Source organism: Quercus suber, unplaced genomic scaffold (genome assembly GCF_002906115.3).
Source record: "Quercus suber isolate HL8 unplaced genomic scaffold, Cork oak 2.0 scaffold_73, whole genome shotgun sequence".
Classification (NCBI taxonomy): Eukaryota; Viridiplantae; Streptophyta; class Magnoliopsida; order Fagales; family Fagaceae; genus Quercus; species Quercus suber.
The window spans coordinates 1,193,898-1,207,042 of NW_027069538.1; the positions used below are offsets into that span (position 1 = coordinate 1,193,898).

Genomic DNA, 13,145 nt, shown 5'->3' on the forward strand with positions numbered 1-13,145 from the left:
CGATAAGCAACAAAACTCATCAAGCGCATCCCTAATGGCTGAACAATTGATATAATCTGCTTTGGCAAAGAGAACAAGATCATCTGCAAAGAATAGATGGGAGAAGTCTGGTCCACTCTGAGAGGCCTTAACTGGCTGCCATACCTTCATCATACATTTCTCCTCAATGAGCTGCCCAAGATAGTCCATACACATAATAAACAAGTATGGAGATAGCGGATCTCCTTGCTTTATTCCCCTTGAGGGGTATGTCGGCTCTAAGGTATCTCCATTAACTGTAATAAATGTTGTGACCATTGAAATACAACTCATAATAATTTCAATAAGATCCATTGGGAGATTATTTCTAATAAGCATATCCTTGATGAAACTCCATTCAAGCTTGTCATAAGCTTTCTCCAAATCAATCTTCAAAGTCATATGCCCCACTCTTCCTTTTTTCTTGCTAATAGAGTGAATGACTTCTTAGGTTATAATTACATTGTCCATCCCCTTCCTCCCCGGAACAAAGGCTACCTGGTGCGGAGATATGAGCTTATCCAAATACGGTCTCAATCTATTAACTATGATCTTTGTGATAATCTTATAGACTGTGTTGCATAAGCTTATAGGCCTATAGTTACCCAAAGTCTTAGGGCCTTGGATTTTAGGAATAAGAGCAATATGAGCTTTATTCAAGTAGCTTGGAACTTTCCTTTCTACAAAGACCCTCTTCACCTCTTCCATGACTAAGTTACCAACAACCAACCAAAATCTTTGAAAGAACCCACTTTGTAGCCCATCTGGACCTGGAGCTTTGAAAGCTTTTAGTGACCACAAGCCTGCTTTTATCTCTTCCTCTGTCACACCACCACTAATGCTCCTCATTTCATCCTCCAATAACCTGACTTGCCACTAAGAAATTGAAGGATATGCTCTAGAGGCACTAGGGAGAGAGGTTGTATAAACTTTGCTAAACCCATCTCGAATAAACTACTTGATTCTATTTTCTTAATATAGCCATTCCTCCATTGCATCTTTGATTGCTGAAATCTTATTCCATTTCCTTTTAACCAGAGTGGAGACATGGTAGAAGGCGGTATTACGATCACCTTGAATTAGCCAATTAATTTGGGATTTCAAAGCCCAAAATTCCTCTTCTTGCCTCAGAATCGTATCAAGCTCCTCCAGCAATTGTTTTTCAAGATTGAGAAGGAACGTTGAGGGTTTGACAAAAACTACCCTTTGTATGCCATTCAATCTAGCCATTATATTTATCTTCTTGGAGAAGATATTTCCAAAATGTAACTTATTCCAAGCTAAAGCCTCCTTTATAAAGTAATCTATGGCCTCCTCAAGCTCATTAGGCATTCTCCATGCTTGAGACACAACCTTAGGGAAAGTAGGATCTGTCAACCAGTAGGTTTGAAACTTTAAAAGTCTCTTTCTCCCCATTTGCCCCGTTGGAAGCATATCAAGCATTACCAGGCAATGATCTGAATTGCATCTTGTCAAATTAGCATCCGGTTATAAAAGGCGCCAACTTGCATTGACAAAAAAAACCTATCAATCCTTTCCTGAATAAGGGCTTGCACTTCCCTTTTGTTAGTTCAAGTAAAACGAGGACCAGAAAAACCAATATCAATCATGCCACAATTATTTAGACATTCTTTGAATAATAGGGATCTATTTACACTGATTGCCCTACCACCATATTTGTCCTCATCTAAAAGAGGTTCATTGAAATCACCCGCTACTACCCAAGGCATATTATGAAGCTCTGCAACTTTATTTAAATTATCCCACAATATGTGCCTTTCGGCAATCCTCGGGCTAGCATAAATTGTAGTAAATAACCAGCTAGAGTTAGAATTCGTTACCTTAACAACGACATGAATTTCCTGCTCAGTACTACCTAAAGTAGAAACCTCCACCCTGTCATATTTCCACAGCATCCAAAGGCCACTTGCGTAACTAATGGTATCTGTATGAGCTGCCCCATCAAAAGGAAGCCTGCTTGATATCTCTTTGGCTTTTCACCCCCAATTTTGGTTTCCATCAGAACTAAAATTGCCGGATCATGGTTACGCACCAACTCCCTAACATAATTCTGAAATGTGGGCTTCAGATCGCCCCTACAACTCCATATTATGATATTCATTAGGAAACAGTGTTTATGAGTAGAACATACATCAAACCGTGGTAAGGATTTCTCCTCCTCCCTCCAACTCCATCCGATCCACTTCTGCATCTCCTTCATCTGGCCTTCTCCTGGACACAACGTTATGCTGTGCTACATCACTCCCTCTCCATTCCCTGCAACAACCCATGAAGATTGAACACCACAATTGGATGGAAGACCTGTATTTCCCACGCCTTCCAAAACTTGTTGTTAAACTAACCCATCACCTGACCTGAGTTCACAAGACTCTCCGCTAGCACCATGTCTGGTATCTCCACGATCCCTTACTCAATTAAAACCCATCTCTACCCAAGACACACTTGCAAACTGAAACTCAGCAAGGGCTCTAGGGCTTGAGCTTCCTTCACCCCTTTGCTTTGATTCCCCATCTCGGCTTGGCTGAACATTACTTGTTTGGACTCCACTTTGTGGAATATTCAAGGAATGAAGTTTTTGGATGTTAAAATGCTTTTGAGATAAAGGAGAAATGGCCTTATCTTTTTCGACACTGGCTGAAGCTTCTAGTGAGACCTTTGCACGTGCAATTGCCCTTTTTCCCTTGACTGAGACATTATTTTTTTTGTTGGCTCTTGTTTCCCTCCCTCTCAGCCCATGGGTCCACTTGCAATATCTTCATGGTCACTTGATTCCTAAAAGATGCATCTTGGGCCTGCTGAGAATTTCCCTGCTTCACACTTTGAATAGAGCTCTCAATTTAGGCCTCCAAACTACTTTTAGAGAATGTGTTTTTTCTCTTAGCCTCCCTACTTGGCCCATCAGTTGAAATTTGTTTCCCCACATCAAGCTTAAGTTTTGCCTCATATGCTGTCTTCCTTTGCTCCTCTCTTAACCGACCATTGTCTAGTATAGTAAGGGCCCCTCCACTCTTTTGGTGTTTTGTCACATTCCTCTTTCATGTCACAACAATCCAAGGGCCATATGGCCCTTCCTGAGCCTTTTCATGAGCACTACCATGCACAATGCTGTTGGGCCCCTCACCTGCAGTAGTCCTTGCAGTTGCATGCTTTTCGCGTGAATGAGGTGATCATCCTTCAGCGTCCCTTCCGTTCATCCCTTCTGCCCCTCTCAGCACTAGGTCTGACCGAACCATGAATGGACATCCTTCCTTCCGATGACCCATTTTGCTGCAAGAAAAGCGTAACTTTTGAATGCCCTCATAACACACAGGTTGTTCGAATTTACCAATCAAGACTGCTGTCACCAATGGCTTATCCACATCAACCTGAATACACAACCTTGCGAACTTGCCTCTTACTTCATTTGCAGTGTGGGTATCAACCCTTAAAACATTCCCAATAGCTTTTCCTATTTGCAATAAAGCTTCAAGATTATAGTAACTATCAGTAAACCATTGAGCCTAATCCATATAGTCACCAATGTAACATTTGCCGACTCAGGATGGAAGTTTGGCTCCTATGGTCTGATGGAGAGAAAATTCTCTCCAATGAACCAAGGCCCTTTCTTCAGTGTAGCTTCATAATCATCCCTCAAGTAAAACTGATCATGAAAAAACCATGCTCCAAATCAACACAGTCTAACTTCCCAACAGGCTTCCACATGAACAGAAGTCTATTATGCAGAAAGTTTAAAGTCACTGACCTGCCAGAGACTTTCACAATGAGAGCTCCCATCCATGGAGTTTGAATTTGCTTCTTAAACCCCTTGGAAAATCTAACCGCAACAAGCCCTTCACAGAGATTTTCCACCTTCTCATTAGACTCTTCATCCTTCTCCATTGTGTCTTCGAAGCTAAAAGTTTGAGTATATGCACCTGGTATATCCCCCATAAGCCTCTTTTTGAAAGACCCTAACTCATTCCAAATGCTTTGGCCCTACTTCAGAGATGGAGAAGTAGAGCCTTGCCCTTCGTTGTAATCAGCATGCCTCACATTTTTAACTTTTTTATTGCTTTATACCGATTCCTCTTGTTCTTCCCTTGAGAGAACGAGAGGATTCATCCGTACACTTCACTGTGTTATTACCACCCTTCCCCAACGGATATTGTGGTATTACATGTGGGGAAAAGTTCTTTTTTTTTTTTTTTTTAGCACAACTTACAACAAGAGCTTCTTTTTTATTTTATTTTATTTGAATTTTACAAATATAGCTTCTGTATAACCTAATTTGTCAAGCTTTAATCATGGAAATTTCTTTCAAATATTGTCAAATTACGAATAAAGGGATAGATAGCATTGGTCTTTACTTATGTTATTAAGAGATGGGCATGTTTGATACTCATTGTGTTCGAGTTCATTACATAACCTACTTCAACATGAACTAGATACAGATACAACAATACAATATCAAGCGGCATCCCTATAATACAACAAAGCCTCTACTTAAATAGAGGATAACTCATTATCATATTCAAAAAATTGCTAAAACCATTAAACTGAAAATAAGTATACCAAATCAGTAAGATAAGGAAAAACACTGGGAAAAAAAATTGCAACTGGCATATTTAATCAAGGTACTCCATTCTTCTTCTTCTATATATATCTATATATCTTTTCAATATTAAAGGGTATACCCCTTGCCAAGTTACACTAATGCAGTCCTTAGAAAGCATCCACTAATCCGTATACATCTTCTAAAATTCTGCTACTAGCATATTTAAACTACAAAACAAAAGAGTGATAGCTATCCATAAGCACAATCATACAATGTGTTCACTTCATTTACACTACCCAAAAAAAAAAAAAAAACCTTTGTGAGAGTCAAAAGTAGCTTCCTCTTTGGTTGATGCAGCTCCAATGTAGCATCAGCCTCCTTCCCTACCTATTGTAGAACACAAGTGCAGAATCACTAAACTTCTTCCTCTAGGAATGAACACTTGCAATTAACAACAAAACTTGTCATCTTGTATATTTTGCCCAAAAACAATCCCATTCAAAATACGTTCTCTCCATCGAATAAATTCTTCATTCAAGATTTCTATAAACTGGACAACCATCTTCTACCATGTTCTATCAGTTTCTTCAACACACTAGCATCCACATCTTGTTGCACAATCAAGTCAGTAATAAGACAAATGACAAATGACAAATGACAAAATCCAAAATCCAAAGTCTGAGGGTATAAAAGCTATTCATGCAAACAGCAGGTACAAAAATTTACTTTAGAATATATAGGATTGAACAAAGGTCCAGCAATATGTTACTCAAAATTAGATTTATATTGCAAATACTTCCCAACTGGTATGAATTACTCAATAGTAGCCCTCTGTTTCAAATCCATCCACCTGGGTATATAAAACTCACTTGCAAGACTCAAAATATGAATTAAACAAATTTGAGCAAACATTTAATTTACATTTGTAAACACAAAAAATCTCCAAATGATTAATCACAAGCTCAAAATACATAAAAAATCTTTTTGGTTATTAGTTATTACGATCCATTCCATCCACAATTTTATACAATCCATTAATTGCCTCAAGGCCATAGATATTGCAATACTTTACACCAAATTTTCATATGAATTAAGTAAATAAAAAAAATTTTCAATATTGAAACAGAGTATAATCCTTGTCGTTGTCAACACTATGCTCACGGTGGCTCCAGCAACAAATCCGATGACTTGTGTGGGGACGATGTGTGTCAGTGTATGATAAAGTGAAGGCATGGGCAAGAGGAAGCGGTGGCTTTGGGGTTTGTATAATCACATTTTTGTAGATTTGTGATTGGAGGGAGGGAGAGGCAATAGGGAGGGAGGTAGAGAAGCTTGAGGTTTTTTATTTTTATTTTTTTATTATAATTTGAGTTTGTTAATATCTTATGTGGCATTTTAGTCATTAAAAAATTGATGTGAAGTATGTCACATTAGCAGTTTGTAAAATGTTTGTAAAATAGTTTGCGTTCGTACTCCATAGCATTACTCAGGCCTATTCAGGATCTGACCGGCACCAATGAAACCGGCTGGCACCGAGCTGATCTGACCGCTTCATAAGCCCACCGTAGGTGTCCGGTACAGTGGTCGGCGGCGATCTGGACAAACCGAAGACGTCCGGTGTTGTGAGTAATGGCTATTTTGCACTCCAACGAGAAACCACATTGTACCGGCATATATATATATATATATATGTATGTATATATATACACACACACTATAATTTAACATATATGTATCAATGTTTACAGTTTTATATTTTTATGTTTTAGTAGATTGAAGAAAATGTATCTAGCACTAAAACGACGTCGTTTTAAGACCTAATATTAAATTTTGATAACAGCTCCAAAATGACGTAGTTTTATCATAAGATTATAATAAAAAATAACGTTTTTTTTTCCTTTTAATTTAAAACCCTAGGTTTATTTACCCATCATCTCTATTTCTACAACGTTTGCTTCTGTAATTTATTTTCAATCGTTTTGTTTGATATTTTATAGGTTTGGTTTAGTTTTTTTATTTGGGTTTTTGTGATTTGAAATGGGTATTTTTGAGAGAAAGATTGTGAATATGTGTGTGTGTGTGTGTGATTTTTTTTTTTTTTTCCATGAGTATGATGTGGTTTGGGTTGTTAATTGCCTTGTGTTTGGTTCTTGAGAAAATGAGGAATTAACCGAACTAACCGCACCAAATCGGTATTTTGCACCACACCTTGTGTAGATCGGTTCCCACCCCTCTGCAGGTGAGGTGTGGTTAGGGATAAGGAAAAACCGTCCCCATAGGTGTGGTGCAAAAATGCCCCAAAAAACTGGCCGCACTGCATCATGTATAGCCCTAGCATTACTCTTTTAAAAGGGAATAGGATTAATGAGGAGTTGGTGAATAGTTGGCACAATAAATGAGACAACTATTTAATTCATAGGAGGCACTCCTAAAGTGGAAACCAGAGTAAATGCAAGAGGATTTGGGCTTATATAGTAACACACCAAAGGAGATAGGCAAAACCAAAGTAAATGCAGGAGGATTTAGGCTTATATAGTAGCACTAAAGGAGATAGGTGAAAATGGAAAAGGATTGTGAGACAAAGAGAGAGGATGACAATGATCAATGGATAGGCCTTGTAGCTGAATTGGCATCTCTCTATGCACAAAGTGCTTGGGGGTCTAGGGGGAAAGGGTTCGAGTTGCGGGGTAAGTACCATGTTGTAATTATCTCTAAAAAAAATGAACAATGGATAGGCCACCCATGAGTCATGATTACTAATTACAAGAGCCTAGTAGGTGGAAAATGCCTTAGGCTTAGTAACAGCACTTGCACCAGTTCATGCAAAATAACCTAAATGCAAAATCTTGGCCAATCAACTTTAAAAATCACCCATCCTTGCATGTAAATTTATGTATCTATGGTTCATTTTCATTGTTAGCTACAGTAGCTTTGTACGTAAATTGTAGCTGTGAGGACCAAAAGGGCTCGTAATAGAATTGGGCTTTAGCCCAAATATAAAATAAGCCCAACTAAATGTTTTAAATGGTCGTGTAGGCCTTGTCGCGAAGAAAGATGCCCAAGGAGGAAATAGGTCTGAGGAAAGATTGTGGAGATGGACGAGCTGAGGAGGGTGAAATGTTCGAAGTCAGGTTGCATTTCTCAGCCCAAGGAAGGTAACAGTAATTGTCCTAATCAGGTGGCAAAGAAACTTCCAAATATACCATCACCTATGTGTTAAATGCACTGTACCAATTAAGCATGCCACATTAATGACCGAATGACACTTGAACAGTGCCTTCATAGTCTGTTACTTGTTCAACAAGGCCTCAAAAGGAGGGAAAAGAAGGATGAGACTAGTATTTTCATGAAAGACCATCAATGATCCAAGTGGAGGGCTAAGATCAAAGTTGGGATACTATAAAAGGGAAGAGATCCCCAATGAATAGGGATCGGATCCTAAGAAAAAGAGAGAATCGAGCTTAATCTTGCCTTTTGCCAAGTGTAAAGGCTCCTCGGTTATTTCAAGGAAGAAGAAGTAAAGCGAAACTTATGTCATTATCAATTCTTACCCAATCACTTGTTTAATATAGATCCTTAGATGGGAATTATTGTTCAAAATTCAACTATTGGTCAAGAAACTCACCTCTATAAATAAATTGTTGTGGACTTTGATCCAAGCTCAACACCTTTTTGAGCCTATACAGTAGCTATGTATATGCATATTTTTATTCATTATTTGCGTATCCCAGGGACAAAAGAATAAAGTGGATTGCAATTATGATATGAAAAGAGAGAGGAATAATTAAAAAATAAGAAAATGAAAGATCCAAATCCCCTCCATTTCAATGTGATCGGATCTTTTCCATTTAGGACTAGCTCAATGAATTTTAAGGCCTAAGGTAATAACTAAATTAAAACTTTTTACATATCTAAATATCCATTAGATAATAAATTTTTTTATATAAAATTTATTCAACATGCTTGTTTAGATGAAAACAACTAATTAATTTTTTTTATTCAAGTTATCTAACACCTCTTTTATATTAATAATATAGTTAATTCACTTAATCTTTCATAACATGTTATATTTATTAACTAGTAATTATATATATAGTTAATTGAATTTTTTTTCACAAATTTTTTTTTTAATTTGTTAACAGCTATATATATATATATATATAAAACAACACCTATATTACCATCAATAAAAAAAAAAAAAAAGGTGAAGTTTTATCTAATAAAAAAAAAAGAATTGTAGACGTGACCACCTCTATTATATATATATATATATATATATATTTTTTTTTTTTCTTTCATAAAACGCATGCTACACCTCCCCAAAATATGAATGACATAATGAGTTATATGAAAATAGTGAATGACAATCAAAATAATGAGTATAGATTGTGTAAAAGCTTAAAATCTAAGCTAAACAGGAGTGATGGAATAACTCCATTTTATCCTGCCAAGGGTAAAACAAACTCAAGGTAAAGCTACTTTTCACCTATAAAAACAAGCAAAGTGAGAGAAAGAGAGGTTTTTAACTCAAATCCACAGTGGAGCCAAACCTGAACGGAACGGAGAAGAAGGTCCAACGCAAGTACAAAAAAGTTTTTTTTTTTTTAAATTACTTTATGTGCTTTAAATGGAGAGAGTGGCAAAATTTCCAGCAATAAGCATCAGGCAAAATAAAAAAGAGAGTTTTGACACTTACTAATTTCAGTTTTGTTTCGTTGATAGAGAAAGAGAGAGTGAGTGATTTTCTAGCTTCCGTGTGGGGAAGACTATGAATTCTACAACACTCTAAAACTTTAACATAGAGAAAACAAACCATCAGCTGTACATTAAATGAAGAAAAAAGAAATTTCTATCTTTTTTTATTTTTATAAGAGTGATGTGTCACTGACCAATCATATTTATTAGGTAATTGTAAAATAATGTAAGAAAGAATTTCACATATATACACACTTAAATTATATCAAAGTAAAATTTTATCTTAGATTAAAAAAAAAAAAGTTGTAGTAGCATTATCATTTTTATTTTTTAAAAATATTACTTTTTATTAAATTTTGGTTTAATGTCCGTTTAGGTAATTGTCTTAACTTTTTTTTTTCCTACAAATAATATAATTATTTGTTTTTAGTTTTTTGTCACTTTTTTTTTAAACTTATATCATTTAATAAATACTATGCACAATGCAGATAAGCTAAAAAAAAAAATGCAAGTTTTTTTTTTTTTTTTCCTTTTTGAGAGACTCAATTTATGGTGTCTACACCTAATAATAATTTTTTATCATCGTACTAAGATACTAATCAGTTTTTGATTTAGAAATGAATTAAATCTCAGATCTCTTATTCAACCATTAAATACTTTATTACTTAAACTAATTAAAAAAAAAAAAAAAAAAAGACCTTAGCCTTGTAAGTTGTAAGTTTTTAGATTTCAATAATATTGGGATACAAAACATTATTTTTATTATAAAAAAAAACATTATTATCTCAAATTCAATAAATATAAATAAAAATTCAAAAAGTCCATTTCATGAAATGCAAAAACCATTTAAAAGCAGCCCCAAATAAACCATTTTCATTTCCCTCTCTTTCAACTCTTCACTTTTCCCTGAGACAATCCTTTGCTTAAAAAGGATTCCTCTCACTCAAACTTTGAGATCCCAAAAGCCCAAAAAACAAAAAAAACAAAAAATTTCCCATTCGTACTCACAAAATCTCCAGCAATGTCTCTGAAATCATCCGCGGGTTATGGCGCCACCACCACCACCACCACGACACAGCCACCTCCCACTTCGCCGACCTCCTTAACCTTCATCGCACGCGCGACGCGCGCCACCCAAACCCTGGTAGCCACGCGCCGCCCATGGGCGGAGCTCTTCACACCGTTCTCCTCCTTCTCTCTCCCTTACTCGTACTCAGATGCTCTTTCACGCATCAAGCTGAACTTCTACCACTTCCGCGTGAACTACGCCATGGTCGCTCTCTTCATCCTCTTCCTCAGCCTCCTGTGGCACCCAGTTTCCATGATCGTTTTCCTCCTCGTCTTCGTCGCCTGGTTCTTCCTCTACTTCGATAGACCCAGCCCAGTTGTCGTTTTCGGTCAGCCGCTAGACGACCGTGTCGTGTTGGGTGTGCTGGGAGTTGTGACTGTCGTAGCTTTGGTGTTGACCGATGTGGGATTGAATGTTTTGGTGGCTCTGATTGTTGGGGTTGTTGTTGTTGGGTTACACGCAGCGTTTCGTGGCACCGAGGACTTGTTTCTCGACGAGGAAAGCGCTGTGGAAGGTGGGTTGCTCTCGGTTGTGGGGAGCCATGTTAGTCAGCCGCTCAGAACTACGTATACTCGGATTTGAGACTTCGTTGAATGCTTTTTGATTCACGAAATTTTGACCTGGTATTTGTTGGATTTGAGGTTTTTGGGGGTGTGTTCTGAAATGGGTTTTTTGGAATTTTGAAGATTCCTCGTGGGATTTGAAATGGGTCTTTTTGGAATTTCGACAATTTCTCATTGGATTTGAGGTCTTTGGGGTTTTATCTGAAATGGGTATATTTTGAAATTTTCAGAATTTTAGCATTGGCAACTGGTTTTATGGTGACTTGGTCTGAAATTGATATTGTAGGATTTGAGGATTCTTTAGCAGTTATTGGTGTTTAAGAGTTTGATTTGAATGTGCTTATTGTGTGATTTTGGTGGTGGTGGGGGTTGGGAGGAGGTGGGTTGTCAAAGAAAACTGGTTGCCAATGGTATTATCTCTGTTGGGATGGATCTTTCGTATTGATTTCTTTGGTTAGTTTTCAGCTGGGATCATTTGGGAATTAAGGTGCAAGTTTAATGCTGCAAAGTGGGACTGTGGAATCTTCGAGTTCCTGTACCAGTGTGTTTGTTTATAGCATCATAGCGCAGGTGATTGTTCTGCTTTTTTATTTTGGGAGTCATTGATATGGAAAATAGTTTGTAAAGTGATTTAAGGTTGAATATGGGTGGTGATGTATTTTGAAACTGGAAATTTTTGTGTTTCTCTTTAGTTATACTTATCTGGGGGAAAAATGTGTCTCTCTAGTACTAGGGAAATTTCAATCAAGTGATTAAGCAACCAGTTTAAAGTCTTGTGCACAGTACTGTTCTATTGCATGTTGTCTGTGTTATTTACTTGCTTTAGCATGTTCAATTCAAATTAATATGAAATTTGATGCCAGCTTTGTGGGTACTGGTTGCTGGTCATTCAGTCCAATATGAATGGCCTCCTTTCAAACGGTATATTGGCCCTTTAGCATAGGTGTTGATATGAAATTCAGTGACCTGGGTATTTCCACACAATGATATTGTATTGTACTTGGCTTTGCTCTCCAATGATGATATTTCCTGTCTGTTGAATCTATGCCTTTATTTTTTTTTACTCTTCTTTTTTCTTTCCTTATCAGAATTCTCTTGCTTTTCTTTGTAGGACCTCTTGAGTTTGAAAATTTGAGAGCTGTACTCACTGAATTTTTGGATGCTTGTGACTTGTTATGTGATATGTAGTTGCAAAATGAACCTCTGGTTATCTATTGGTTACTCCTTGTCGTTATGCAGTTACTGATTTCTTTCACTTTGGTTTCCAATTTGTATCAAATGATTTTTAGAGCATTTTGCTTTAGCTAAAAGGGGGTGTATTATTCTTTACATAGATTTTGAAATTGTAGCTTCGTTTTTTTTTTCTTTCTCCAATTGTAAAAGCTTATTGCTCAGTAGCGAACAGCTTGTTCTGCGCTAGAATGTCAAATGATCAGAGGGAGTTGGGGAGGAATATTCTTGTGTGAATTATTAAACTGCAAAGAATTATCTAAGGAGTTTTAAAAGTGCAAAGAATTGTCTAAGGAATGTGGTAGACTAGGGCATTTGAGAGGAGTATTTAAAATACTACATATAAGTTGATGAGGTATGCATTTCTTTTGGTCTTTTTGTCAGGGATTAGGAGATTGTTCTGCTAGTTTGGAGATTCTATATTCATTGCACTTGTTTCTTCCTTCCCTATAACATCGTTTGATCCTTAGTAAGATTCTTGTTTCACTGCCTTTCTGGTTAAGGCAGCAGACTTGATAGACCATGCTGTTTGTAACAGTTCTGATTTATATTTTGTTCTTTCCAATTTAATGTGAGTTAGCTATTTTTACTTATTAAAAAAAAGGTAAGTTAGCCATTTAGGTTATCAGCAAATTCAGATGGTGTAGTGGGCTTGTGGCTCTAAGCAAATGTGATTTTATGCATTACTCCATTGGGAGACGTGGAGTACTTCTGAATGTTGGATTAACATAACCATACAGTTTTAATTTGACCATTAATCTGTCCAATTTTCCTGAACGAGTGTGCAAATGCATACTCTTGCCTGGCATAAGCATTTGGTTGTATAATGGAGATGGAGATTTGACAGGCCCGGAGAATTTGAATCATTAATTTCATAATGATACCTGAATTGTTTAGTCAGTACCTTCACAGTTTCTGATTCTCTACTTTGAGCTACCCTTGTTAATGCCTTACGGAAGTAACAAACTGAGAAAGTTTACTTGCCGATTGGTTTATTTGCTTCTTATGGAATGAA

The 13,145-nt window shown here is 36.8% G+C and overlaps 1 protein-coding gene across 1 annotated transcript; it reads left to right on the forward strand.

Annotated features, from left to right (window-relative positions):
• The first annotated feature begins 10,122 nt into the window (after positions 1–10,122).
• LOC112037325 (PRA1 family protein E) lies at positions 10,123–12,159 on the forward strand. Its single transcript, XM_024070137.2, has 2 exons — positions 10,123–11,470; positions 12,012–12,159. Exon 1 carries the CDS (start codon positions 10,290–10,292, stop codon positions 10,917–10,919), a length of 630 nt encoding a protein of 209 aa, XP_023925905.1. The 5' UTR covers positions 10,123–10,289; the 3' UTR covers positions 10,920–11,470; positions 12,012–12,159.
• Positions 12,160–13,145: the final 986 nt, after the last annotated feature.